The sequence below is a fragment of the Staurois parvus genome, unplaced genomic scaffold (assembly GCF_062004578.1).
Source record: "Staurois parvus isolate SC_StPar_1 unplaced genomic scaffold, SC_StPar_1.0 ptg000021l, whole genome shotgun sequence".
Classification (NCBI taxonomy): Eukaryota; Metazoa; Chordata; class Amphibia; order Anura; family Ranidae; genus Staurois; species Staurois parvus.
Genome location: NW_028317817.1, coordinates 5,751,860 through 5,779,624, shown reverse-complemented (window position 1 = coordinate 5,779,624; position 27,765 = coordinate 5,751,860). Strand labels below are relative to the sequence as shown.

At 38.7% G+C, this 27,765-nt stretch overlaps 1 protein-coding gene across 1 annotated transcript in view; it reads left to right on the top strand.

The window, feature by feature from the left end:
* The window catches only part of TGFBR2 (transforming growth factor beta receptor 2), a 134,637-nt gene that overhangs the window by 61,058 nt on the left and 45,814 nt on the right, over nt 1-27,765 (top strand). Inside the window, exon 2 of the mRNA XM_089690798.1 lies at nt 26,826-26,970. Within this exon, the coding sequence (XP_089546924.1) occupies nt 26,826-26,970 (145 nt within the window). The remainder of the gene's footprint in view (nt 1-26,825; nt 26,971-27,765) is intronic.

Below are 27,765 nucleotides of genomic sequence, written 5' to 3'. Positions count from 1 at the left end.
CAAACACAGATATAAGGGCAGCACTGGCTTTTCTGCTTCCACTCCCAGTAGTCCTCAGTTTTTTGGCAGTGTCTTTAGGTGAATGGATGTCTTTTATCTGCTCTGAGAATAGAAAACCCCTATCTTTTGTTGTCTTTCTTTTTTTCTTTGATATTTTATGCATCAGGGCTCTCTGTCATTTTTGAAGGTTGTTGAAGGGGCATCCTATCTATCGCTCCACTATAGCGATGTGGATTATGAAAGTCATAATTTGAGCCTGTAGTCTGAAGGATTAGGTTCCCCTTTCTTGCTAACGTAAACACTAACATACCTGTTATTGCTTTATGGGCTTATCAGTATTAGGCACCTGTTTTCCAGATTTGTAAAGCTGCCACCTGGTCTTCTGTTCACACATTTGTTAAGATTCACCAGGTGGATGTTCAGGCCTCTGATGCCAGTTTCAGGTGCTTAAGGCTGCTGTTTAAGTTTTTTGAGCCGATCTTTGACCAATTGTTGAATGGACCTGTTGGAGTTTGCTTGCTTTGTTGTCCACCCCTCAGGTTAGAAAGATAATCTGTCACTTCCTGTTGAGTCTACAGGACAGGAAGTGAAGAGAAATCATCCTAATGAAACGGTTGGTTTCCAGAAATCAAAAGCACTGTACATAAATGACTGCCAGGACTTAAGTACAAGATACAATCTTTAGCAATCCTAAACTCTATACAGAGATCCGCCTGCATGGTCACTTCAGTTGTTGGGTGTATAATGTGGACACCTTGGTGCTAAGTTGAGGAAGGGGGAAGGTGAATGGGAGTGGGACAAGGGTATATGGAATTGGTGGGGGTACAAAACAAAAACAAGAAAGACGTGATTAAACGTATGACCTAAGGGTCTACCACCTTTGAGATGGTGGAAAGCCAAGTCCAGCTACAGTGTATATGATTAAACCAGGTGTATCTAAGAGACCAAAAACTCTCAGTAATAGTCAGAGCAGTATAGAGTCAGATAGCTAACCGGTCCTGCACATAGTGTGGGAGGAAAATGCTTTTTTCAGCCTAGCCTTACCTGGCTCCTTCAGTGCTTTCCTGTTTATAGTGCAAATATCTAATCCAGGAGTTCCAAACCCTTTCAAATGTTGACTGGCCTTCAAAATGGTGGTACTTTTTTCAAAACTACAACAGTGTTATTACCTCTCTACTCCATGCAAAGTGAACAAAAAATGTCTTGATTTTGGATATGCTTTAATAGCCCAATGCCTCATTCACATTTACTAATTCCTTTCATGGAATAAAAAAAATGCATTTATATATATATATACAGTGGGGATCGAAAGTTTGGGCACCCCAGCTAAAAATTTGTATTAATGTGCATAAAGAAGCCAAGGAAAGATGGAAAAATCTCCAAAAGGCATCAAATTACAGATTAGACATTCTTATAATATGTCAACAAAAGTTAGATTTTATTTCCATCATTTACACTTTCAAAATAACAGAAAACAAAAAAATGGCGTCTGCAAAAGTTTGGGCACCCTGCCCAATATCTTGTACTGCACTCTTTGGCAAGTATCACAACTTGCTTTTTGTAAATGCTTTTTGTAGCCAGCCAAGAATCTTTCAATTTTTGTTTGAGGTATCTTTGCCCATTCTTCCTTACAAAAGTCTTCCAGTTCTTTGAGATTTCTGGGCTGTCTGTCATGCACTGCTCTTTTAAGGTCTATCCAAAGATTTTCAATTATGTTGAGGTCAGGAGATTGTGAAGGCCGCGGCAAAACCTTCAGTTTACGCCTCTTGATGTAATCCCCCGTAGATTTCGAGGTGTGTTTAGGATCATTATCCATTTGTAAAAGCCATCCTCTCTTTAACTTCAGCTTTTTCACAGATGGCATCAAGTTACCATCCAAAATTTGCTGAAATTTTATTGAATCCATTTTTCCTTCTACTCGTGAGATGTTCCCTGTGCCACTGGCTGCAACACAACCCCAAAGCATGATTGATCCAACCCCATGCTTAACAGTTGGACAGAGGTTCTTTTCATTAAATTCTGTGCCCCTTCTTCTCCAAACGTACCTTTGCTAGTTCCGGCCATAAAGTTCAATTTTAACCTCATCGGTCCACAGAACTTGTTTCCAAAATGCATCAGGCTTGTCTATGTGTTCATTTGCAAAGTTCAAACGGTGATTTTTGTGGTGAGGACGTAGAAGAGGTTTTCTTCTGATGACTCTTCCATGAAGATCATATTTGTACAAGTATCTCTTTATAGTGGAATAGTGTACCACAACTCCAGTGTCTGCCAGATCTTTCTGGAGGGATCGTGCAGTCAAACGTGGGTTTTGAATTGTTTTTCTCACAATCCTGCGAGCTGTTCTGTCTGATATTTTTCTTGGTCTTCCAGATCTTGCTTTAACTTCCACTGTTCCTGATGACTGCCATTTTTTAATTACATTCCGAACAGAGGATATTGACATCTGAAAACACTTTGCTATCTTCTTATAGCCTTCTCCAGCTTTGTGAGCGTCAACTATTTTCAGTTTCAGTTTTCTAGACAACTGCTTAGAAGAACCCATGGTGCTGATTGTTGGGGCAAGGTCAGATGAGTCTGGGCATTTAAAACCTTTGAGCTTGACATCACCTGGTCTTCCCAGACGATGATTGAGAACAATCCATGACACTGGCAGGTCTCAGCTTTGCAAAGGGGGCAGTGCATGCTATAAATTCTGCAGGGTGCCCAAACTTTTGCAGACGCCATTTTTTTGTTTTCTGTTATTTTGAAAGTGTAAATGATGGAAATAAAATCTAACTTTTGTTGACATATTATAAGAATGTCTAATCTGTAATTTGATGCCTTTTGGAGATTTTTCCATCTTTCCTTGGCTTCTTTATGCACATTAATACAAATTTTTAGCTGGGGTGCCCAAACTTTCGATCCCCACTGTATGTATATATATATATATTCCCATAAATCTTTTTTGTTTATTATTCTAAACTGTGAGGGTATATTTTTTATATTACAGATGTGCAATAAAAATAGCCTTTATTTTGTTAGCCATGAGATTCCAATCCCCACACAGATCTTACAAACTAAAAAAATAAACTTCTTTGAAAGTATTCTTCAGATCCTTTGAAGATCTAATGTCCCATACATTGTTGAGAAACATAGGCTATTTAGTGTGACATTATTTTTTTAACTCTTTTGAGAATAATATTGAAAATCTTCTCTATTCTGTCATGATATCTTTTTTTAGTTGATTTATTTATTACATATAATAATATTTGAACATATAGTATCTCAGTACTTTTATATTAGTATTTGTTAATTTCACATTTTATAGGTAAAACTAAGCCAAAGTGAACCCTCAGAGTTGTTAAAACAAACTCCTCTCCAGGTTAACGATAATACACGGCAATGATTTCTTTTACCAAACTTCATTGCATGTTTTTATTTGATTTTTTTCTGTCAACATAGAGCTAGGCTTGTCCCTGCTGAAAATAAGTGCTAAATTGCTTAATATAATTACATTTTGAATACTTGTGTTATATTAAGCAATAATACATCACTGAAATCCCTGTAGATGTGCAGCATCATTGGCAAGTGAATAACTAGATGGAAACGCTCACTTCAGTAGATCTAAGAATTTTGCTGGGAATGCCTGTAATTGTACATCAAGAGATTTGCAAACGTCCAAAAAAGCAGTAAATTTATTACTATTACTCCATATTACTATTGATTATCATGAGACATTTTCAGGATGAAATAGAAGGGTCATTTTTCCAACACTTAAGAGATTCTGTCACTTGATGAAAGGTGAAAATACAAACAGCAGCAGGAATGACACCTAGGGTTGCCTGAACATACCTAAAACAGCCTCCAAAATCTCCTGTCATAGCAATGCATACATTCTTGAATGAACTGCAAATTTGCACCAGATTTCCTCCAGATTTGCGCACACTGTTATGGATTACTTGATTACAATGAAATACAATCCAATGTTGTTTTTTAGGTTTCAAGAGAGTGGATTTAGGGTTAGAACCTTTGTTTTATTTTTATTCTGTCCCTTTTTCCATTGGGGAGATTTCTGTCTTAGCACCTAGCATTCTCAACAATAAATCTTAGCAGAGACTCTAATGGTGGCCATACACTATATGTAAAATCGTACAGCTGTAATGTTTGTTCGATTTTCAACTAATTAGTAGGTGAAAAACAATAATCGTTTTCAACTTTTCAGAGCTGAAAAATCAATTAATAAGTTTGTAAAATGTTTATTGAATGAACAAAATTTGAAAGGTTAGTAGGTTTCACGTTCGGTAAAAATTGATTGATTTTTAATGCTCATGTGCAAGAAAACGGTCACCTGGAAGAAAAATACTTTATTGGAATGCACATACAATCCAGAATCAGATCTTTCATCTACACAATCAAAAAAAAAAATTATACATTCATCTAGCAGGCAATATATAGTAATATATGTTCAAACACAGGTTGCCAGCTAATGTATTATTTATATATAATCTATAATGGATGGAAAGTTATGGAAATGCAAACAAAGACACAAAGAAAAATCTTTCCATAACGAATGCTCGTTACTCCTCAAAAGCGGGAATACGTGAATCGACATTGAAAGGTTAAATATATGTCATCACTCCCTTTCTAATGTGAACAAACTGAACAATAAAACAATTAATTTATGTCCCTTGAACGATTTATCTTTTTAAATTTGGTCACTACAGAATAGTAGTATTGTGAGCTCTGCTGAATGATTTTTCTTACAGTATATGACCTGCATTACAGTTCCCCTCTATAAAAACATATTTGCCTAGAATGGTACTTCCATTCTGTCTATGGTAATGGTACATTTTTGGGGAGTCAGTTTTTGTTTTCAGACCACAAAACAGATGTAGTTTACCATAGGAGAGCATGGAGTTATCCACACATAACTAAGGCTGTAGATAAGTAGGTAGGAAGCTGCTTGTGAATCAGATCAAGTAAACAGGGAATTGTAAATATTAACAGATTGTAAACAGAGTGTGACTTTTGCAGGAAAAGGCTGATATTTGCATATCAGTTTAGCTGCCTATGGAGTTGGTTGCTAAGGCAAATAGACTGTTTACTTTTCCGGGGAAGTGGCAATTTGCAAGAGATTTCCCCCCCCCCCCAAAGATTCGTGAATGTGGGGGAATTTCACGTTACAAAGAATACCCAATCATGTACAAGGACAGTAATTTTAAAAAACGGCATTTTTGCTTGATGGAAGTCAGCATAACTTTGCCTAGTTCACTAATCTCTGGTAAAAATTCCCTTGCACAGTACAACTTCCCTTGCAAGGTGAACAGTCTATTTGTCTTTTGTAAATCAACTCTAATGTCTCTGGGTCTGCTGGTAATTTTAACCTGCGGTTTTCACTGAAGGTACATCTGCTTGTGCATTTTCTTCATTATATGTCCAGATTTGTGGGAGGTTCAGCTCCTGTAAGTCACATTATAGGGAGCAATGACATTAACTGCAGATAAGTTAAAAGTGTGATATCTTTGATAAATAAGTTACATAAAAGAACTCGGGTCATCGTCATGAAGATCAGCTGTTATATGCCATGCATGACTGATAATACTCCTGAAAACTGTAAACTCAGATCTAGTACATTACCTAATGACTTTTTGATCACACACATTTAAAAAACACTTTGCAAATAATGTATGTTTATGCTTGTACCACATATAGTTTAAAATAAAATATCAATTGAATAAAGGCCCTTTTCACAAAGGGGCACAGGGAATATTCATGGCTATAGCTATAAACCAAATCATGATATAACAAATAAATAGCTACCTTAATGTTGTCACTTCTTTTAGTGATGTATAAAATAATATATTTGAAAACTCAAAGTGTTTATGTGGTTTGAAATGGCTCTTTTTTATGGTACAATGTGTTTAAATGCCATGTAAAATGGCATTAATGTGTCATATAAAGCAGTGTTTATTTGTAGACAAACAGTGTGTTTAGTGCAGTTTAGATGCTCATTCTCCTGCAGTTATGTGGTGCCATTTACACATTCTTAGCGAAGCGTGCCGCCAATAAAAATTGCTACTGGTGTGATTGGAAGAGGGAAAATTAATCCTTAGATGTGCATTAGTAACACACATTTTAACATTTGTAAATGCACAGGGTGCATTAAAACTTGATTGCATCTTTTAAATCATATATATTTTTTAAATATTAATTTATTATCTTTTGAAAAACAGCATCCAAGACTGTCCTAGCAGTATATTTTTTATATTTTTTCCCTACTGCGTGAACCTCAACTGAAGCCTATTTGACCTCTTGATATTGAGCATTAGTACTGCAACATTTCTGTTACTTGTATGCCCAAAGAGACAAACGGGGGGGGGGGGGGGGGGCAGGTTAATAAAGTGGCGAATAATCTGATCATCAATTGTTTGCTGCATTTTTTACTGATGGCAGCCCGTTAGGTGGTTTGTAGTATTTAAGAAGATTTGCCATCCACATTAATTGCCTTTACCAGAGAACTTGCATTCCTATCTGTTTATGTATATTTGCTTTTATTATTCAGTAGACAATTTCCTTTCCAAATAATGATCCTGATCTGTTTTTAACCGCTTGCCTACAGGGCACTTATACCCCCTTCCTGCCCAGGCCAATTTCCAGCTCTCAGCGCTGTCACACTTTGAATGACAATTGTGCCGTCATGCAACACTGTACCCATATGAAATTTTTATAATTTTTTTGTGACAGATAGAGCTTTATTTTGGTGGTATTTAATCACCTCTGGGTTTTTTATTTTTTCTTAAACAAACCAAAAACCGCTGAAAATTTAGAAAAAAAATGTTTTTTTCTTAGTTTTTGTTGTAAAATTTTGTAAATAAGTGATTTCTCTCCTTTACTGATGTGCGCTAATGAGGCTAAAGTGATGGGCACTGATAGGCTGCACTGATGAACACTGATAAGTGGCACTGATGGGCACTGATGAGGAGGCACTGGTAGGTGGCACTGATGGGCATTGACAGGCATCACTGATGGGCACTGAAAGGCAGCACTGATATATGGCACTGATAGGCCGCACTGACTGGCACTGTTAGGCCGCACTGACTGGCAATTTTAGGCGGCACTGACTGGCACTGATAGGAGGCACTGACGGGCACTGATAGGTGGCACTGATGCACACTGATAGGCGGCACTGACTGGCACTGATAGGCGGCACTGATAGGTGGCACTGAATGGCAGCACTGATAGGTGGCACTGATTGGCATTGATAGGTGGCACTGACTGGCACTGATGGGTGACACTGAAAGGCAGCTCAGATTGTCACTGATATGTGGCATTGATGTGAACTGGTAGGCACTGATATGTGGCATTGATGTGGCACCGGCACGTGGCACTGTTCAGCAGTGCCAGCTGGCACTGATGGACACTGACAGCTGGCACTTCTGGGGCCACACTGATCATCAGGGCACACTGATCATCAGTGCCCTGATGATCAGTGTACATGTCCCCTCCACGGAATACCGATTACTGGCTCTCCTCTCCTCACGAGCTATCAGCGTGACAGCTCATGAGGAGAGAAATGCTGATAACTGGCATTTCCCTGTTTACATGTGATCAACTGTGATTGGACACAGCTGATCACATGACTGAGCCGACATCTTCGGCTCTTTTTTAGATCGGTGATCTGCTGTGTCCGAAGGACACAGCGCACCGCTGATCGCTGCGCTGTGCGCTCCCTGAGCCGCGCATGCGCGGTGAGAATGGGAGGACGTCATGTGACGTCCTCCCAGAAAGAGAGAACCACCTTGCGCCCGTCATTGCACTATATGACGGGCGGGAGGTGGTTTACATTTGAAGTTTTTAGATCATTGATTTTATCTTATGGTTCATCATTCATTCCTATGGAGGAAGGGGATTCTAGTCTAAAGTCTTCATTTATGTACTCCAGTGTTTGCCCCCTGTGGGCAACACCTCTAATTATAAACTATTCGGTGAATAGCTCATTAATATACAGTAAGCCCCTCAGTTTGACAACCCAACAGTGGAAGGCTAAAGTTGCCTTGGAACTGGAAGATCAATTCTTGCTAATATATGGAGAGTCAACAGTGGGAGTCCAAATCCCCTCCAAAAAAACTATATGCAGTTCAAGGCTTTTATCAAACAGATCATTTTATTTCTTTGTTATAAATAATTCTTGATCATCTTACCACGTTTTCTCAGACTGATTCTGAATAGATAGGTAAGAGATTATTGTCACAAGAATGTCGGTTTCAGTGTTAGGCTTCATGCACACAGGACGTTTTTCCTGCTGCTTTTAGGAGCGTCAGGCATTATTGTTTACTGTTACCAAATGCCTCTCCATGTTATTCTATGTGTCCATGCACACTGTGGCTTTTAGAAGCCTTTGGTGGCAGGGGTGTTTAGAGGCAGTTAAAAACAAGCCAGGACCAGTGCATCCTGCAGCAGTGGCGTTTTTGGTAGAAAAAAAATGCTTGATGCGCTTAAACGCATGAAAAAGCACCTAAACACTAGACACACTTGAGTGTTAATTTACTTTAAATGCCAGTATAAATTATTTATTCTCGCCAATGAAATTAATTACCTTCCAAAAGTTTGATGTGGGTAAACACGTGTAAAAGCAGTACACATTTTTATAAGGCTTTTTTTGGCCAAAACGTTGCCAGGAGGCGGCTTCTAGGGTCAGTGTGCATGAGACCTTATAGTTATATAAAATTAAAGAATCTGTATTCCTTTAAGGTGGTAAAACAGACAATTTTGCTAATTACTAACGGAAGGAAGAATCTTCACATAACAAATTGTGTAAATATTCACTTCACTTATGCAGTCATGTGCAGATGAAATAAGTAAACAGGGATTTTCTTTTCACAGTATTGAATAATTGAAGTTAATATTCACAAAATTTATTTTGCAAAATTTCTCAACTCCTTTAGTAAATCAACATTCCTTGCCACGAATGGACTCAGACAACCATTTTGTTAAAGATCCACTATTTTGTATCATACTCTGCAAATATCATTCTCTCTCCCTCCAGCCCCCTCCCCTTGCAAGGAATGTGGTCTGTGTGTGTGCTGAGTTCAGGAGTGAACAGGGCACAGCTGGATACACTTCATGGTTGTAAACTCAATTAGCTGGTTCCATGATGTCTGTCAGACCCTTGCCTTGGCCTGGTCGTAAAGCTATAAATCAGTCTGTCACTGGACATGAAAAGCATTCCAGAATGGCTGTAAAACATACATCCCACTTGAAACCACTTTTTCATACAAATTCATAAATCCCGACAGGAACAAGGTACAATAAAACAAAGCATATATTCAGATAGGTCAGTTTAATACGAGTCACCTGACACATTACACGCCTATGTGGCACCTACATGAGAGTAGAAAGCAATATGTCGTTATCTGGAACGGTAAGATATGTCATGTTTGATGTCTGAAGGTTATTGGCCATGGTATAAACGCGGGAGGGATTTGGTCATAGCCTGAGTCTCCGCCTAAACACCCCTCCCCAAATGAGGCGATTGGTTCTCTGCTTTAAGGAGACACCCTGCTGGGTTCCTAGAAAAAAGGCTGTCATGCCTGGAAAGGAAGATGAAGAGATTCTCCCTTTTAACATCAGGAACCATCTTTGGGAGAAAAGGCAACCCTTTTGTTCAGGACACTTGAACTCTGCTTAAACCAAGGACTTCTTTCTGTTATCTCTCTTTTCTGTTATTGCTCTCTATTTATATATATTGGTTACATCTTTTCTGTAAATTTTTTATTGCACCATTTTGACCTTTTTAGTAATAAATCCTATTTTCTGAAAAGTGTTGAACTGTTTCTAAAGCTCTTTAATGCAAACTAAGAATCCCTGTCTCTGAAGAGTGCTACTGTGTGTTTTAAAACCTCTGGATATATCTGTCTGCGGTGACAGTGTGTATACAGACGCTTAGTCAAACATCATAGTGTTACTGCTAAGATTTGTGAGTTTCCTCCTTCTCTGTAAAAAGGTGGTGGTGGCAGTGTGAAGGGTTAATTGAGTAATTAACCTGACCCAGTAACAATAGCTCTCAGACTGCTTGTACCTAGATTGTGGTCCAGCAAACTGGAAAATCTTTGTGCAGGGTGCAGCTGAGAGTGGCATTGTTACGCTAGTGGCAGCGTGGTTTTAGATTGGCTAGTCCTTCGGTCACAAGTTGGTGAGAAGGGCTGGGGTCTGACGCCGCGCCCGTCACAAGCCCAATATCTCAATACTGGAGAGAGCAGTAAGCTGGTTATTCAAGCAGGAATGTAAATGCTTGAAGGAGTTCTGCACTTTATCAGTGCCACACAGGCAGGCGGCCATATTGCAAGGAAACATCTACTTTTTTTGTTAGATTTTCAGAATCATTCTGGCTGCAGATTTAAATAGAAACATTCAGTTAAAAACAGTGTTTGTGTGGCAAATGGATGTATAATTTTTGGTTGAAAATGGATTTTTTCTTTTAAGATGATAACACCTATCTAAAGGTGTATAATTAGGCATAACATGAATGTACTTTATTGTGGAATTAAATGGATATGAAGATTTCTTCTGTGCTTTTAGTGTCTGTCAGTGAACGTTCATTTAGAAATTATAGTTCTTCACCGGTCCACCAATCAGCATATCAGGAATGCAGTTTTGGCAATTTTTATTTTGCTGATATGCAGACCTTTGCTGACATGGCGTAAGGTCTGCAGTGACCAGGGTTCATCACAGAGATGAATGGAGACCCAGGGACAGCTGTAATAGAAGTCTTTCTCCTAAGTGGCAAGAGCTAACAATAGAGTCCTCCTATCACTACTCCTGTGCTAAGCACATTCTCTTCTTTCAAGGATCTACTATGGTACAGACTGCTAACTGATGTAGCCTGCTGGTAGTCTCTTTCTTCTCTGTTGGTGACCAGCCCTTTCTCAAGACAGATGCTTGAGCAACCATCACTCAAAGCAAATTACAACAAGCAGTTTCCTATAGCTGCCTAGTAAAGCTAACATTAAAGTAGGCAAATTCTTATGCAGGCTGCCACACTCCAAAATTTCTACAGCATTTATTTCAAGCCCTCAGAGAGAATTCCACTTCACCACCAATGTTAAAGTCCAAATTCAGCTTAAACAAATAATTATTGTCCCCATCAGCTCTTAAAAATGTAAAAGCTGCTGTGGCTTTTTTTTAGGAGCCGGGAAGAGGAGGATCAGGTAAATATAGCAAGGTTGTTATTTAAAAAAAAAAGTCTTTAGTATCATGTTAACCACTTCAATACCGGGCACTTTTACCTCCTTCCTACCCAGGACAATTTTCAGGTTTCAGCGCTCTCACACTTTGAATGACAATTGCATGGTCATATAACACTATATCCAAACTAAAATGTTATCATTTTTTGCAAAAAAAAAGACCAAAAATTTTGAAAAAGACCCCCAGGTTTTCTTTGTTTCTGTTATAAAGGTTTGCAAATAAATAATCGTTCTTCATAAATTTAGGCCAAGATGTATTCTGCTACATTTCTTTGATGAAAATAACCCAAATCAGTATTTATTATTTAGTCTATAGGAAAGTTATAAAGTTCGCAAACTATGGGATATATCTGAAAATTGATCAATCCTAAAATACTGACAGCCAATCTAATTTCTTGAGGCCCAAAAATGTCAGAACAATACAGATATCCCCCAAATGACCCCTTTTTGCAAAGCAGACAGTCCGACGTATTTCATAAGTGGCATTGCGAGTTTTTTGAAGTTGTAATTTTTTTGTCACAATTTTTCGGAAAATGAAGAAATTAAAAAAAGTTTCACAATTTTTTTTTACATACTGTCACCAGTGCAGTACAGCATCAGCATATAACTGGTGTGTCGGTGATCAGGGACACTGACTGGTGACAGTGCGAAAAAAAAAATTATAATTTTTTTTTATTTATTTTATTTTTTATTAAATTTTTTTCTCTTTTTTTAAGATTTTTGTTTTCATATTACACTATGACCAAAGTAGTATAATGTTACTATAGTAACATTGTACTACTTTTGGGAAGTGATCAGTATTTTTATTTTTTTTTTACACAATTTGATTGCTTATAGCAAAGCATTTCTTTGCTATAAGCAAGCATTTAACTGAATGAAATTGATTAATTCAGGGTTGTGTGTTGTGATTAGCTGTAACTGGCCATGGCTAATCACATGACACAGATGGGTTGTAATAGGCCCAGCCTGTGCATGTGATCACTGTGACCATTCACAGCTAGACACACTTGTATCTAAGGGATGGCCTTAAAGGAAACCATCCATTGTATACAACTATCATGTGACCTGATGTGATTGGTTGCAGCAGGTCACATGGTACTGGCAACAGGACCGGAACACAGATCTGTCATCGGCCATGTCCGAGGTACATGGCCGGTTACAGATCTCACCACAGCACGGCCCTGTGGGCACACGTAATGCGTGATCCGGGAAGAACATCATATGACACCCTCCCGGAGGGACGAGATGTTCGCCCGGCCATCATTTGACTGTAGGCCGGGTGGCAAGTGGTTAAAGTTCCCTGCATTTATTACTGCAATTTCTGTTGTTTGGGCTAGTTTTAGGATTCTATAAGTGGCTACCTGTACAGGTGTAAAGACCACTCATGGTGGCTGTTGTAGATATTTCCCTAGAGTGGTGAATGGATGTATCCTAGGTGTGATTCATATGCTGTTGTACAAAACATTTTTTAGATTCTTCATGTTGATTATGGTAGTTAGACTAAACATCTGGGGCTGACTGCTTCGTACTCTTCTCTACCACTGAACTCTGTTATGTCATGCATGATGCCAGGATTTTGTGCAAACATCTAAGAAATTAATGTCTCAATCTGAATTACATTTTTATAAATGCAGGTGAGAATAAAAAAGAACATTATGTTTCACTTACTCTCACTTTTTTCCTGTTTATTTTCAATCTTTTGATTTCACACACGATGCTTAGAATTTTGTATGTTTTATGCACACAGTTTTCTATCATTTTTGTATTAGTTTTTTGTTTTGTAGAATCAATTCTCGAAGGACTTGTCAGAAATAAGACATCCTTTTGCACCCTCTGTGGTGTAAAATGAAATTCCAGCCATTTTTTTCTGTTTTGGAAGGGATAGGTAGGTCATATGTCAGGTTTTGAGTTCTGTTGCCAGTGTGAAAGATTCCTCAGTGACAAAGGGGTTGATTTACTAAAACTAGATATTGCAAAATCTGGTGTAGCTCTGCATAGAAACCAAAAACCTTCCAGGATTTTTTTGTTAAAGCATAGTTGAACATGCTGAAGTTAGAAGCTGATTGGCTACCATGCACAGCTGCACCAGATTTGCATGCTCTAGGTTTAGTAAATCAACCCCAACGTGTCTTTTATATCTGCTCAGTTCTAACCCTTCTTCCCCCTATTTAAACCTTAAGTTGAAGTTTAGGCTATACATTACCTCTTCTTTTAGGTGCTGCCTCCCCAGTGCTCTTCACTGCCCTATATACATTTTTGATGAAACCACAAAGTAAATACCTTTTTTTTTCCTATATTACAATGTGGTCATGGGACAACAAAGTTCTATTTCCTTTGTGTAATATGGAGGTCTAACAACAGAGCTGAATCACAGAGAGCAGTGAACTCGCCTGTGGACACCCACTGTTCTAGGTGTTGGAGCACTAGTAAGACAGCATTTAAAAGGTGTAGCATTGTATAGTTTGAACGCCTGCTTCAAAAGGAAAACTTTTCCAAAACTAAATGGTAAAATCGTTGTTAGAATACTACCTTTAAGCGGTAGTAACCCTAAAACCAAAAATATAGAGATAAATACACTAAGAAACTGATGTGAAACTCCAGCTAATACTTTATAAGCACTAACAGCAAACTGTTTGTTTTTTCATTGTAGGTTTTACATAAATAAGGATTGAGAGGGGATAACCCCAAACTGGAATAAATGGACTATCTTGGTACCCATGAACGACACAGTAACATAATAATAATATATTTGTTGATACAAAAAATTAAAAATCTCTTTCACATATACATGAATTTATATATTAAAACCACATAGATTTATAGCATGATACAGTGAAGTACATGAGTAACAGATACTGTAATTTCACACCTCTAAGATGGAGGTGATACTTGCTTCTCTACATGTTTCATGGATATTGTCCACTTCTTCAGGAGGAAAGAGCAAAATGTAATCTGAAAAAAACCCATAATAGTCAACATACAAATATAATGTGATGGACACAGCAGGGGCGGGCTGACAACTCATGGGGCCTCCGGGCAATAGGGGATCATGGGGCCCCTGTGTCCTTGCCCAAACTCCAAAAAACCTATGAAAAAGGTACCGGGGACATCTCATGGGGCCCCCTACTGACTCCGGGCCCTCGGGCAGTGCCCGAGTTTCCAAATGGTCAGTCCGCCCCTGGGACACAGTAATTATGATAATACACTAGAGTTAGTGGACTAGTTTGATCTTTCTTCCTGAAGAATGGACAATATCCGCAAAACATGTAGAGCAGCAAGTATCACTCCTATATTTTTCACCATTTTAGGGGTGTGGAATTACAATATCTGTGACTCATGTACTTCACTATATCATGCTGTTAGTTTGTGGTTTTATTATAAGAATTCATGTATACGTGAAAGAGATTAAAAAATTTTTGTATCAATAAATATATTATTTTATGTTACTGTGTCGTTCATGGGTACTGAGATAGTCCATTTATTCTAGTTTGGGGTTATCACCTCTCAATCTCTATTTAATTACTTTGGATGATGGTACCCCCATTCCCTTTTCCAATGTTTTACTTTTGGAGGCATTCTGCTTAATTAGTTTTGCATAAATAAATAAAAGCAGATCATTGTAAACACCCCTGCCAGTGGTAGATGGTTTGTCTCCTCTCTGTAAACTGAAACATTTGCAGAAAGCATGTTCTTTTTAAAAACAACAGACTTACTGGCTGGATCAGCAGAAAAAAATAGAAGACATCGTAAAAAAACGAATGCAGCTATCACGTCTAAAAACTGGTATACAATAAATGTTTTCTTTTTGGGTTTAATACTTCTTTAAATAAATCAAGTTTTTTCAGCACTAGCATTGGGCCACGTTATGCTGCAGCTTTTATATTAGCATTAAAAGTGGAATTGTTTTTGAACTGGGAAGAGTTGGACCATATGGAGAGTTCATATTAATGCATACGTTCTCTTGGGTTTTAGTTAATATTGTAGGATTTTATAGACTTAAAGCTAAACTCCATGCACAAAAATTGATTTAAATATATTTCTCAATAGCCAGAAATGATCTAAGTCCATTGTATGTGCAGCAAATGTCTTTGCAAACCCAGTTATTACTATATAAATGTAGCATTGACATCAGCACTGGGCTGCTGCCAATAACCTGTACAGTGAGCAGAGCTGTGGAAGGTACCCAGCAGGCCTTACACACTACAGGATGCCTGCAGAAAACTACAGCAGAGTTGGAGACGAGACCAGTTATCCTGTAGAAGAGAGAATGGCAGTGACTGGTATGTATCACGGGAAGTTCTTGCAAACAGACAAAGTTTCACACTGGGTTACTGCACAGATCTTACATTTTTTGTTTTTGAAAAATGGCAAGATTCAAGAGATTAAGCACTACATGTTCACCTAGGCTGGAATAAGAAAGAGGGAGCATATACCCGCTGAAAAAAATAGCTTGCTAGCAACAACAAAATAAATAAAAATGAAAGAAAAGAAAAAATAATTAAATGTGTAAGACTGCATGCACAGTGGGCGTTTTAATAATGCTGGTAACATTAGCTGTGTAAAGGTACGTTAAAAACATGAGTTTTTTAGCATTTCTGTATTAGTGCTTAGTGGCGTTTTGCTATGTTTTTAATGTTTGCATTTTTAGAGGTTTTTTTGACCAAAAATAAAAAAATTTTTTTATTAAAAGTCCAAAAACTCTTTTTTGCTGCGATCTGCCACGATTTGTCTCATTTTACCGTGTTTTTCAGCTTTAGAGCATTTTTACAGCTACAAAACTCCTCTAGAAACCCACTAGCCCTGGGTTTTTTTCCAGTCAAAAAACTTTCCTGCCAAAAAATGTTGATTACAGTCTATGTGTGCATGGGCATGTAGGATAACATGCTGGGGAGTTTACTGGCTGTAGAAAAAAACGTCAAAAGCCAAAAATAGCTGCTGTAAAAATGTCCAGTGTGCATGAGGGCTAACAGAGAGGGGGGATATTGCTAATGGTATTTATTAACTCCACAACTCCCTTTAAAAAAGCAGGAGACACATACTAATAATGCTAAAGGTTACACAAAATTCCAAGTATGCATGCATTTTACCTTGCATGTTAGAAAAGATACTTTAGCTCTGCTTTAAAATCTCACCAAAACAGCAGAATCAACACGTGCCTACGAATTATATTACTTTATTGAAACAGTGCCTAGTTACTTCCAAGAAGCTTGCTTGTGATGTGTAGCCATATCTACAAGCAGCAGAGCAACAAAATACAGTTCTACAGTTACTTTAGATGTTTTCAGTGTAAAAACAAAACCCACAAGCTTCAGGTTACTGTGGTTTGCTGCCTTCTCTGCTAAGCTGTGTTATCCAAATAGTTCAAGAGAAAGTGGCTTTCATGGCATTCCTGTTTGTAATGTCTCCTGCGCCCCACCCACGCAAATCAGCATGTAGCTGTGCGTCATTCTACACACTGGTAAATTTATAGATATGAGTTGAGTTATTGCCAAACAGAGAGGGGAAATTTCAACATCTTGCCTTTGTGAAGTTAAGCAGTGTTTGGCAGGAGATAGATATCTGTTCATATAGCTTTTAGGCAGCTATGTACTGAAACTTAATTAATAATTATTCTCCTAACTTACTCCGAGTACCGCCTCATTCCAGTCTTGTGATCCGGAAAATGAATCATCTGCTTTTTAAAGCCTACAAATGTGCAGGCATGGCCAATACAATTCATCACTGTTGCATGTGTAGCATGAATACATTAGGAAATGTACAGAAATGTTTTTCAGTGTCATGTAACACCGTAAATTTCAACTTCTGTCCTTGAAGTATCTCTCAGTCTAGAGTTCAGTAAACTAAACACGATACAGTGGGAACCTGTGCTTGTGGGTATATTCAGTACATATATGTACACTATATTGCCAAAAGTATTGGGACACCCCTCCAAATCATTGGATTCAGGTGTTCCAATCACCTCCATAGCCGCAGGTGTATAAAACCAAGCACCTAGGCATGCAGACTGCTTCTACAAACATTTGTGAAATAATTGGTCGCTCTCAGGAGCTCAGTGAAGTCAAGCATGATACCATGATAGGTTGCCACCTGTGCAATAAATCCATCCATGAAATTACCTTGTTATTACATATTCCATGGTCAACTGTTAGTGGTATTATAACAAAGTGGAAGCAACTGGGAACAACAGCAACTAGGCCATGTAAAATGACAGAGCGGGGTCAGCGCATGCTAAAGTGCACAGTGCACCGAAGTCGACAACTATGTGCAGAGTCAATAGCTAAAGACCTTCAAACTTCATGTGGCCTTCAGATTAGCACAACAACAGTGTGTAGAGAGCTTCATGGAATGGATTTCCATGGCCGAGCAGCTGCATCCAAGCCTTACATCACCAAGTGGGATGCAGTGGTGTAAAGCACACCTCCACTGGACTCTAGAGCAGTGGAGACATGTTCTCTGGAGTGATGAATCACGCTTCTCTATCTGGCAATCCGATGAATGTGTCGTGGTTTGGCGGTTGCCAGGAGAACGGTACTTGCCTGACTGCACTGTGCCAAGTATAAAGTTTGGTGGAGGGGGGATTATGATGTAGAGTTGTTTTTCAGGGGTTGGGCTTGGCCCCTTAGCTCCAGTGAAGGGAACTCTTAAGGCGTTAGCAGTGTTATAAATGAGAAAATGGAGAATGTGATTAATCACAATTCGCTAGACAATAGGATCACTTAACTTGTAGCAGGTTGGTGTAGGGTTCTAGGTAGTAGGCATAATGTATACCTGGTAGCCTACAAATCCACACAAAGCACTGACATGAATGACAATAGCTACGATGGTGAACAATTAACTTTCCTGCAACTTGTATACTATGCTGTTAGAGTGCATTCTAGAAATAATAATGCAGAGACCCAGGTATTACTGTAGAAGCCTCCCCTTACTTGTGGCAGCAAATTAAGTCGTAAAACAGCTATCTAAAAGACAGTCTGGTTCCCTCGTTCTTTAGCCAGCTAACATCAATGCATGCAGTCTCACTCTCTCTCTCCCTCTCTCTCCCTCTCTCCCTCTCTCTCTCCCCCTCTCTCTATTCACTTCTCTCTCTCCCTCTCTCTCCCCCCCTCTCCCTCCCTCTCCCTCTCTCTCCCCCCCCCCTTTCTCCCCCCCTCTCTCTCTCTCCCTCCCTCCCTCTCTCAATAGGAACTACAGCCTTTCCTCCACCTCACACTCTCTCCTTGTGGGTAGTTTAGTTCAGTGGTCCATAGGATTCCACAGCATGGCTCCCATTCATGACTTCAGCTTCCACAGACCAATGTGGCAGTATACAGGTCAATAGGGCTCCTTTGGCTGATCTGCTTCCCAGGCTGGCATGAGGCAGACGTTGTTAGATGCAGCATGTCAGTTCAGTGAGGACATGGAGAGCAGCTGCAGCACTGCGTTCAAACTCACTCTCTATGTATCCAAGCACATGGTTATTTACGACCATTAGAATGATATTTAACACTTTTTTTTTTTTTGCTTCTTCTAAAATTTCTGCAATGTAATCCTTTAAGTCATACAGTCCCCTGATCTTTGGACTTGATTTGCATTGTAAGGGTAACTCCTTAGCTTGCAGGGGCCATATATTGCACTCACAAAATATCTGCCAATGCTGCTTGCACTCGTGAGAAGGTAAATATGTTCAAAGTGTGAATTTTCTGACCAGAAGTTCGGGGAAGCCATGTGATGGGATCTGAAGGGTGTACCAGTAAGAATGTGGAATTTTAGTGACATTGCGCTAAATAATCAATGACTGGTTATAGCTCAGGGTATAAACATACATAAAAAAAGAATACTGCTTACTTACATAACCCCTTCACGCCTAAGGGTAAAACAAATCTTAATGCCTAAGCACAATTTTGCAGCTTTGACATGTGTTCTTTAAACCGTACATATCATCACAACTCACAACTTTGTACATCCAGGTGAATTATACCTTGTTTTTTTTTCAGGAAAAATTGTGCTTTCATTTGGTAGTAAATGGTAATGGATATCTCCTGATTTATTTTTATCAATGGAAAACTGGCCCAGAATAGTAAAAAAAAAATATTTTTTTAACTTTAGCTGTGTGTTTCTTGTTACTACCATAACCTACCACCAAAGAACAACCCAAAATAGATTTTCCAGCTCTTGATAATGGCAGCGATAACATATATGTGTATATTATTTGTTGTTTGTACCTGTACTACAGCCCAGAAACAATTTTTTACCTAAAACACACTGACACTAACTGACACTGATACCAATTTAAAAAATAAAATAAATCCTGGCCTTTGACCCTGACCTTGATCCAAACACTAACCCTGGCACTGAACTAGATCAGACCTTGATATGGGTATTTTTTCTTTATTTTTTAATTTAATTTATTTATTTTTTTTACAAACAGTTGTGTTTTTTTTTCTCTCTCTGCAAGGAGAGAGAGAGATACAATGTATCTCTTTCCTCCATTCAGAGAGAAGAATAACCAAGGTGGGCCAGCTTTGTAGTGACTGATCACTGTCATAGCCAATCAGAGGCTATCACAGTCATCATGTGACCCGGAATCGGGAGTCCTGGGTCCCGATTGTTAGAATGGGACCCACGGATCTCAGTGACACCCCATTCTTTGTGCTGGGAGTGCGCTGTACGGCACGCTCCCAGCACAAAGACAGGTACACAAATATGTGGCCCCACGGGGAAAAGCCTAGTTCTTTGAGGCCACATATTTGTGTGACATCGGCATCAAGGGGTTAAGCTTTGAAAGAGGTGTCAAAATTGTGAAAGATGGCCCTTTTCATTTTTTAAAAGTGCCTTTCTACTGCTTCACTCACTAACGTCAGCTGTAGATGATGTGATTTCCTGCAACCATAGTCATCCCTGGTTCACACTGATGCGGTGTGTAATTCGCAGCGTTTTCAGTGCGAATTCCACACCACATCAAAATCGCACCCCATTCATGCGAACCGCTGCGGGTGTCTATGTTAAGTTAGCAACACCCCGATAGCGGTCCACAAAATGTAGTGCAAATGTGCAGAATCGGATCTCATAGGTGTGACTACCTATGCGATCTGATTCTAGTGTGGACCCAAAAAAGGGTCCTGAACGTTTTGGGTGCGGTGCGAATAGAGCCATACAAAATGTATGGCTCCAATTGCACCGCACTCAAATCGCATGTGATTTGCACAGGAATGTGATGCAATATACCAAACCGCACATATGTAAACCCAGGCTCAGTGTTGATGGGAGAATCCCTCCCACAGAGCTATATTGTTCTCCTGGCAGGGAGGCATGGGGGGGGCAGGGGGGTGGAGCCGTCCCCACTGGGAGAACACAGAGATTATTTCTCATAGCTATAGCTGCTGGCAGTAATCACATGAAAAATCTGACAGGCTGCTTGTACAACTAATGATTTAGGTACAATCAGCCTGCCCATTGATGGTTCGAATCTTGGATGGTTCCTGCTTAACCGCCTGAGATTTGAACCATCTATGGCCAGCTTAAGCAGCTGAAGGGACCAGCTCATCCTTCATTTGTAAAAAACAAAAGACCAAATGAGATTTAATCTGTTCGCCTTCTTGTTTGATATACTTCTAATGCTGTGACCACTATAACCATGCATCCCTAGACATAAATAAGGATGCCCTTTACAGAGACCCCATCCCTTGTTGGAAATAGACTCTTGGCTTATTTAGCTGCAGATTACATGCCACCAATCAAGTGTCGTCAGAAACTGCATGTTTCCTGAGTTTTCTACTTTTAGCTCCTCATGGGAACTCCTCTGCCCCCCACACGTTCATTTTTGCTTAATATACTCAGATATCAAATGGGAGCCCAGCATGATAAATGACTATAAATACAAATTTAACATGGTAAACTTTGATGTTACCTTCTCTTACCCTGAGATAAATGTAACACTGGAAATAGCCTTACATCCATATTTTGCTTTGATTTAGGTATATATGCTGCAAAATTAGAAACTATACTTTCATGACCTTTGTAAGAAGAAAGAAAACAGTGAGGACTGTTTAAACGTAGACAACAAATTTGTCAGGCACCTGTCAACACATATACTTGCAATGTTCTTGTACTGTATTTTTACTGTTTGATGCATGAGACCAAGTTTGATTTTCAGCAGCTGTCACAGTACAAAAAACAAATCACTTGTTGGGAGCAAGTAATCATGTTAGTCAACAGATAGGAAAACCATTTTTATAAATGCAGTTGTGGTTTTTAAACTTCATGAAGACTTGACCTCTGTCCTGGTCAAAAGTTTGTACATAAGACACAATGGGATTGATTTCCTGAAGTCAAATAGGCTGCTTACTGTGCAAGAGAATTTTTTCATAGTAGAGTGAAACAATTGAGTACTGTCCGTGATACTTTTTTTATTTGCACTAACATACAATTTTGAGGACAAGCTTTCGGGGTATGTCCCCTTCTTCAAGGTCTAAGCAGTACTATTAAAAATCACAAAGTTTAAGCAGAATGTTAGAATGGATTGAGAGAAAAAAAAAAAGGGCTACAGATAAGATACATCAAAAGTGAGGGGGGAGGGGGGATACAACACTCACACAGAGGGGGTCAAGTTTTAGCTAATAGATAGTCATAAAGCTGTCGGATAATGGTTGAGGAAACCCATGTCCAAATTAAAACCGTTATCTTTAGTGTCAAATAGAATTATCATTCTTAGTTCAAATGTTTTTCTTTCCTGGATGGATTTAAATTTTCCTTTCAGAACTAAAATATTGAGGTCTTCCATATTGTGGCCTGGTTGTGAGAAATGGTGTCCTACAGGTGTGCAGAGGTCACCTTCTTTATGTTCCTTGATGGTATGTCTGTGTAAATTCATCCGTGTTTGCAACCTCTGTCCTGTTTCACCAACATAAGATCCTTTGCTGCATTTTCTGCACTGGATAAGGTATACAACATTACTGGAGGTGCAGCTGTATGATCCGCAGATATTGAAGATCCCTTTTGAGTGTCTGACACTTTTTGATGGATTGATTTGGTTGCACAGCTTGCAGCGTTTCTTATTGCAGGGTTTGCTTCCATTATTTGTGGCATCATAATCAGAAGGAAGTTTCCTACTGATTAGTTTATTTCTGAGGTTGGGGGGTTGTCTGAAAGCCAGTATTGGGGGTTGCTGGAATATTTATTTCAGAGTTCCATCCTCTGTTATGATGGGTTGTAAATCTTTGATTATTTTTCTTATCCCTTCTAGTGCCGGGTTGTATGTAGTTACTAGAGGTACACGGTTGTTTGTTTTTTTCTCTTTGTACTGAAGCAGATTTTCCCTTCGGGTTCTCAAGGCTGTGTTTATGCTGGTGTTGATAGTTTTCTCCTTGTAACCTTTCTTATGGAAGGAGTCTGCTAGTGTCCCAAGATGTTTATCTCTGTCTCTTGGGTCAGAACATACTCGGTGGTATCTGATGGCCTGACTGTGTATGATGGCACGTTTCGTGTGTTGGGGGTGGAAGCTAGAACTGTGGAGGTAGTTGCATCTGTCAGTGGGTTTCCTGTATATTGAGGTGTGAACCGTATCATCCCTGATGTATACTGTGGTGTCTAGGAAGTTGACCTGTGTGTTTGAGTATTCCATTTTTAGTTTGATTGATGGATGAAAAGTGTTCATCAATGAGTAAAATTGTTTTAGATTTTCTTCACCTTCCGTCCATATGATGAAAATATCATCAATATAGCGAAAGTATCTGTATGGTTTTTGTTCCATGCTGTTCAGGAATTGTTCCTCCATGTCAGCCATAAATAAATTTGCATATTGGGGTGCCATTTTACTTCCCATCGCAGTGCCCATACATTGAAGATAGATGTCCTTATTGAAAGCAAAGTAGTTGTGTGTAAGTATGAATTCAATGAGCTGTGTAACATCCTCAGCAGTGTATTTGTTGTTTGGTGAGGATGATAAGGATCTGTGACATGCAGCTAATCCATCCTTGTGAGGGATATTACTATACAGGGATACTACATCCATAGTCACTAGAAGTGTATTAGATGGTAATTGCTGGATGTTGTTGATCTTGTTCAGAAAGTCAGTTGTGTCTTGCAGGAAACTAGCAGTATTCATGACTAACGGTTTTAAAATTTTTTCTACAAAGCCTGAGATTTGTTCGGTGAGTGTATTCATACCTGTTATGATGGGTCTGCCTGGATTTCCTGGCTTGTGGACTTTGGGCAGCATGTAGAAGTCCCCGATTTCTGGATGATCCGGAATCGCATTTATAAGTTCTGAATGTAGGTGGGCTGGAAGTGTTTTAATGAGACCTTTTAATTGCTTTGTAAAGTCCTGGGTTGGATCATGATCCAGTTTTTTATAGTAGATGGCATTTTCCAGCTGCCTCTGGCCTTCTTGTATGTATTTGTTTGTATCCATCACAACAACTGCTCCCCCTTTGTCCGCTGGTTTGATGGTGATGGCCTGATTGTTGCGCAAATCGTGTATAGCCCTTCGCTCTAGTGGTGAAAGATTGTACAGAATTTTCTTTTGCTGGGTGGATATCAGGGATGTAGCTCGCAATCTGAAGCTATCAATATAGTAGAGTAAATGAGGTGAAGCCTATCATCAAATCATGTGTAAGTAAAAGACTGTTTTTTTTAATGTGTTTTTGCTTTCACATGTTTGTTTTCAACATTACTAAGCTAAAGGAAATTTTCTCATAAACTGAAGATTCAAGAAGAGAAGTAAACAGTCAGTGTATTTGTATCATTTTGTGAAATTATGCCAACTGATCTTTTCCGACCAATGTGAAAATCCACTTGCCATTTGGCTGCATTGGCAATAACAAACCTTCATCTTGCAACATTAATATACGACAAGGGATTCGCAAAGCGCTATGAGAATGCACTAAGATAAGAGCACATTACAAGTATTTCTCTTCCAGCCATGCTGTCTTTCATTAAAACCTCAGAGAGAACCATCCAATATGGAATGAGTCACTTCTAATTTTGTGTGAATTTCAGCTTCATTTCAGCTTGAGCTATTGAATTCTACAGGGACTTGTGCCTATGGGCTTTTGTTTGTGTTAGTGGCGTTTTGCATTTCCATATGAGAATACAATACCCAATTGGAGAAAATCAAAAAAAAGGTCAGAAGGAGGTTAACTGCAGGTATAACGTAACCTTGATTTATTTCTGCACTCGGATGTCTAACTGATGCCATTGACATAATCCCAAAACCCATTGATTTAGGGACCTAAAAAGTAGGGTTTTTAAACTTCAGGAGGTAAGGAGTGAAAATATGAAAAGAGTCAAGAGCTTTTCCTGCTGCCAGAAGAGGAGAATCAAAATAGTTCATATATTATAACTCATATTTACCTTACTAAACATAAAGAAATTGTATATTTTATTCCTCTGTTTGTAGGAAATAAACATAATATGTAGTAAAATAAAAATCATATTGGAGTGAATAGGCAAGATTTTATAGAAATATCATAGTGTGCAGTATAAAAGCAGTATAAAAACAATAAATACATATGAATTTGCCAGATTGGGCTGCAGAATGGCTGGGTAAATAAAAAAAACAATAATACAAAGAATAAAACAATGCTAAAAAAAACAAAATAAAAGTAACAATGAATATTTCAACTCTTCTGAAACCTATGAAGATAGATACACAAAATTTGCAGATGACAAGTGTCATACTGATAAACTCAAGAGAGCATTATACATGGAATTTGCAGACAGCTGCCCATCCATCTCTGGCCATAGTCTATGCTGTGTTGGGATTCCTACTTCCTGATTTGTATTGTGTGGTTTGTTTGTTTGTTTGTTTGTTTGTTTGTTTAGCTTATCTGGTAGTTGTTTCCCTAGATGGGTTGTTTATCTTTCATATCACATATTTGCAGCTGTTTTCTTGAACAGTATTTGAATATAGCAGTACATATTCTTGCGACCCTCCTATTGCTCCCACTTTGGTGCAGTAGCTAACAGGAAACATGAGCCCTGTATCAAATGTCACCAGAGATTTTACTGTTACATCCGGCTCATTAGTATACATTTTTTGCCTTGCTGACATTTCATTCACTTGCATTTACGGTTTCTAAATGTCTGTGGAGATCATCAAACTGTAACATTTAGAGCTTAGTGGAAAATATGTCTTTTCTCAGATTGTGTTTATATTGTCTTATGGAGCTAATAAATCAGCATTGCATTCACACCATTTAACCCTCACGCTGTACTTTGTGAAGTTTAAATATAAATATGGCATTTACAGACTGCTAACTGCACTCATCTACTGTGTAATGCTTTTATACAACCCCCATTCCAAAAAAGTTGGGACGCTGTGTAAAATCTACCGTACATAAAAACAGAATGTAATGAGTTGAAAATCTCATAGACCCATATTTTATTCATGATAGAAAATAGAAAACATATCAAAAGTTTAAACTGAGTAAATGTACCATATGAAAAAAAAATAAGGAATTTTGAAATTGATGGCAGCAACACATCTCAAAAAAGTTGGGACATGGCAACAAAAAGCTGGCAAAGTGGTAATAAGAAGGAAGAGCTAGAAGAACATTTAGCAACTAATTAGGTTATCTTGCAACAGGTCAGTAATATGACTGGGTATAAAATCAGCATCTTAGAGAGTCTACTGGGTGATGATATCCCTGCCTGAATGGGCTCAATCGTATTGCATGGCACTGAAGACTCACGTGTACCTTTTTTGGAGCCGCACCGCAAACTGGATTTTGTATCATGTGATCAGGTGCAGGCAAGCGCACTGTGCTTGTGACCTGCATTTTGGGTATCGTCAACTTTGTATTGACACCCGCAGCAGATCACAAAGGCAGTATGATTGCAATGCAGTGTAGGAAACACACAGGGATTGAAAGTTTCCCGCAGCGTGTAAGTGTGAACCTAGGGTTAGGGCTTGTTCACACCAGGTTAATTCCTAATGTCACCCCCAAGCATCTAGGAAACCTGTGCATTCGCACCTGTGAAAACTAATTGTACGACAGTACCATGTGTCTTGGTACCATGCAACTTTAAAAATTGTGCCAGTAACTATTTTGCAGATTTCACATGCATAGGGCAGCCCACGGAAATGAATGAGCTCTTTTAAAACGTGTCGTGCACCTCCTGGTGAAATACCCTAAAAATGTCCTTTATTATTTAAAATATGTAGCACACATATATATTTTTATCTCTGAAATGTTTCTAACAAATATTATAGTTATTAAAATTAGCAGACCCAGTTACTTTCTCAACATAATTGGTTGATGTAGGTTGCTACGTTTCGCACAAAAGTATATTGATAACATATGGTTTGCTTTTTGGAAGTACATTATACCTCTCCAATAAGGCAGCTGGATAGAGATATAAGATTTCAGTTACGCCACCACTGTGACATTTATTATATCTAGCACAGACTATATGGCCTTTCTTTTGTGTTTCTTTTTCCACAATTCAGTGACTTATAGTGTTCTTAAAAATTTAAACTGGTTGGACTGGTGCCTTTTTTCAACTTTACCAACCATGTAACTTTATGTAGCTATGTAAAACCGAATTTCCAGATAGTAAATAGTTTTATATTTTGTATATATGACTTATAAAATTAACTGTTTTGATTTTGTTTAAATCCACCAGGTTTTGTGAAGTTCCCTCAACATCGAACATGTGTTTTCTGTGATGTGCTACCAGCAACATGTACACAAAGCAAAGGTCGCTGTGACAGTTCCTGTGAAAGATTGTCCATTTGTGAACATAAGGAAGAAGTGTGTGTTGCCATATGGTAAGTAATGCAAGTTTTATTTTTATTTTTGTTTTCTCTTTATGATTGATGGACTGTACATTTTTTTTTTTTTTTTTTTTGGTCTTTAGTTCTGAGAGTTCCTAATCAGCTTAGTCATATTTTTGGAATATGGTGGCAAAATACTTAAATATTTAGGGAAAAGCAACAGGCTTTCTTCAATGGCGGGCTCCCATCAACATACTTTTTACATCCTTCTGCTCTTCTATTGCTCCATTTACCCAATAAGAGTAAGAAAAGGAGGCACTCTAATAATTACTATATCTACAACTGATAATACATTATTGTGATTGTTAGTGGGAAGAATTATGAACATTGGGAAAAATTACCCCCATACAGATAGTTTAAAAGATTAGTGGTGTCAGTGGGAACTTATCTCAGAAGCAGAAATTGCCCATTGCTCAAGGAGCCCTTAGAAATCTCTGGAGGAACCCTAGTTGAAAACCCCTGTTCTAGTTACACAGGGTGATTGCACTTCTCTCACTCCCATGTGACAGTGCTTATCTAAACACAAAGCACCAGTGTTGTCCTTTGAGAGGATGAGGAGGGAGTCGCATGCCCCTCCATGCCTGGAGGTATAGTTAAGGTATGAAAGATTTTTCCCTTGGTAAACAATGTAATGCATGTTTCAACCACTCACATCGATTATCAGCCCACCCTACCAGAAACACCTAGACCTTTAATACAAAAAGATCTGAAACATGTTTAAATCCACGCCATACCTACTGATGGAGTAATCCCTCTCACAGTGATATTGTGTTCTGTCGGCAGGGAGGC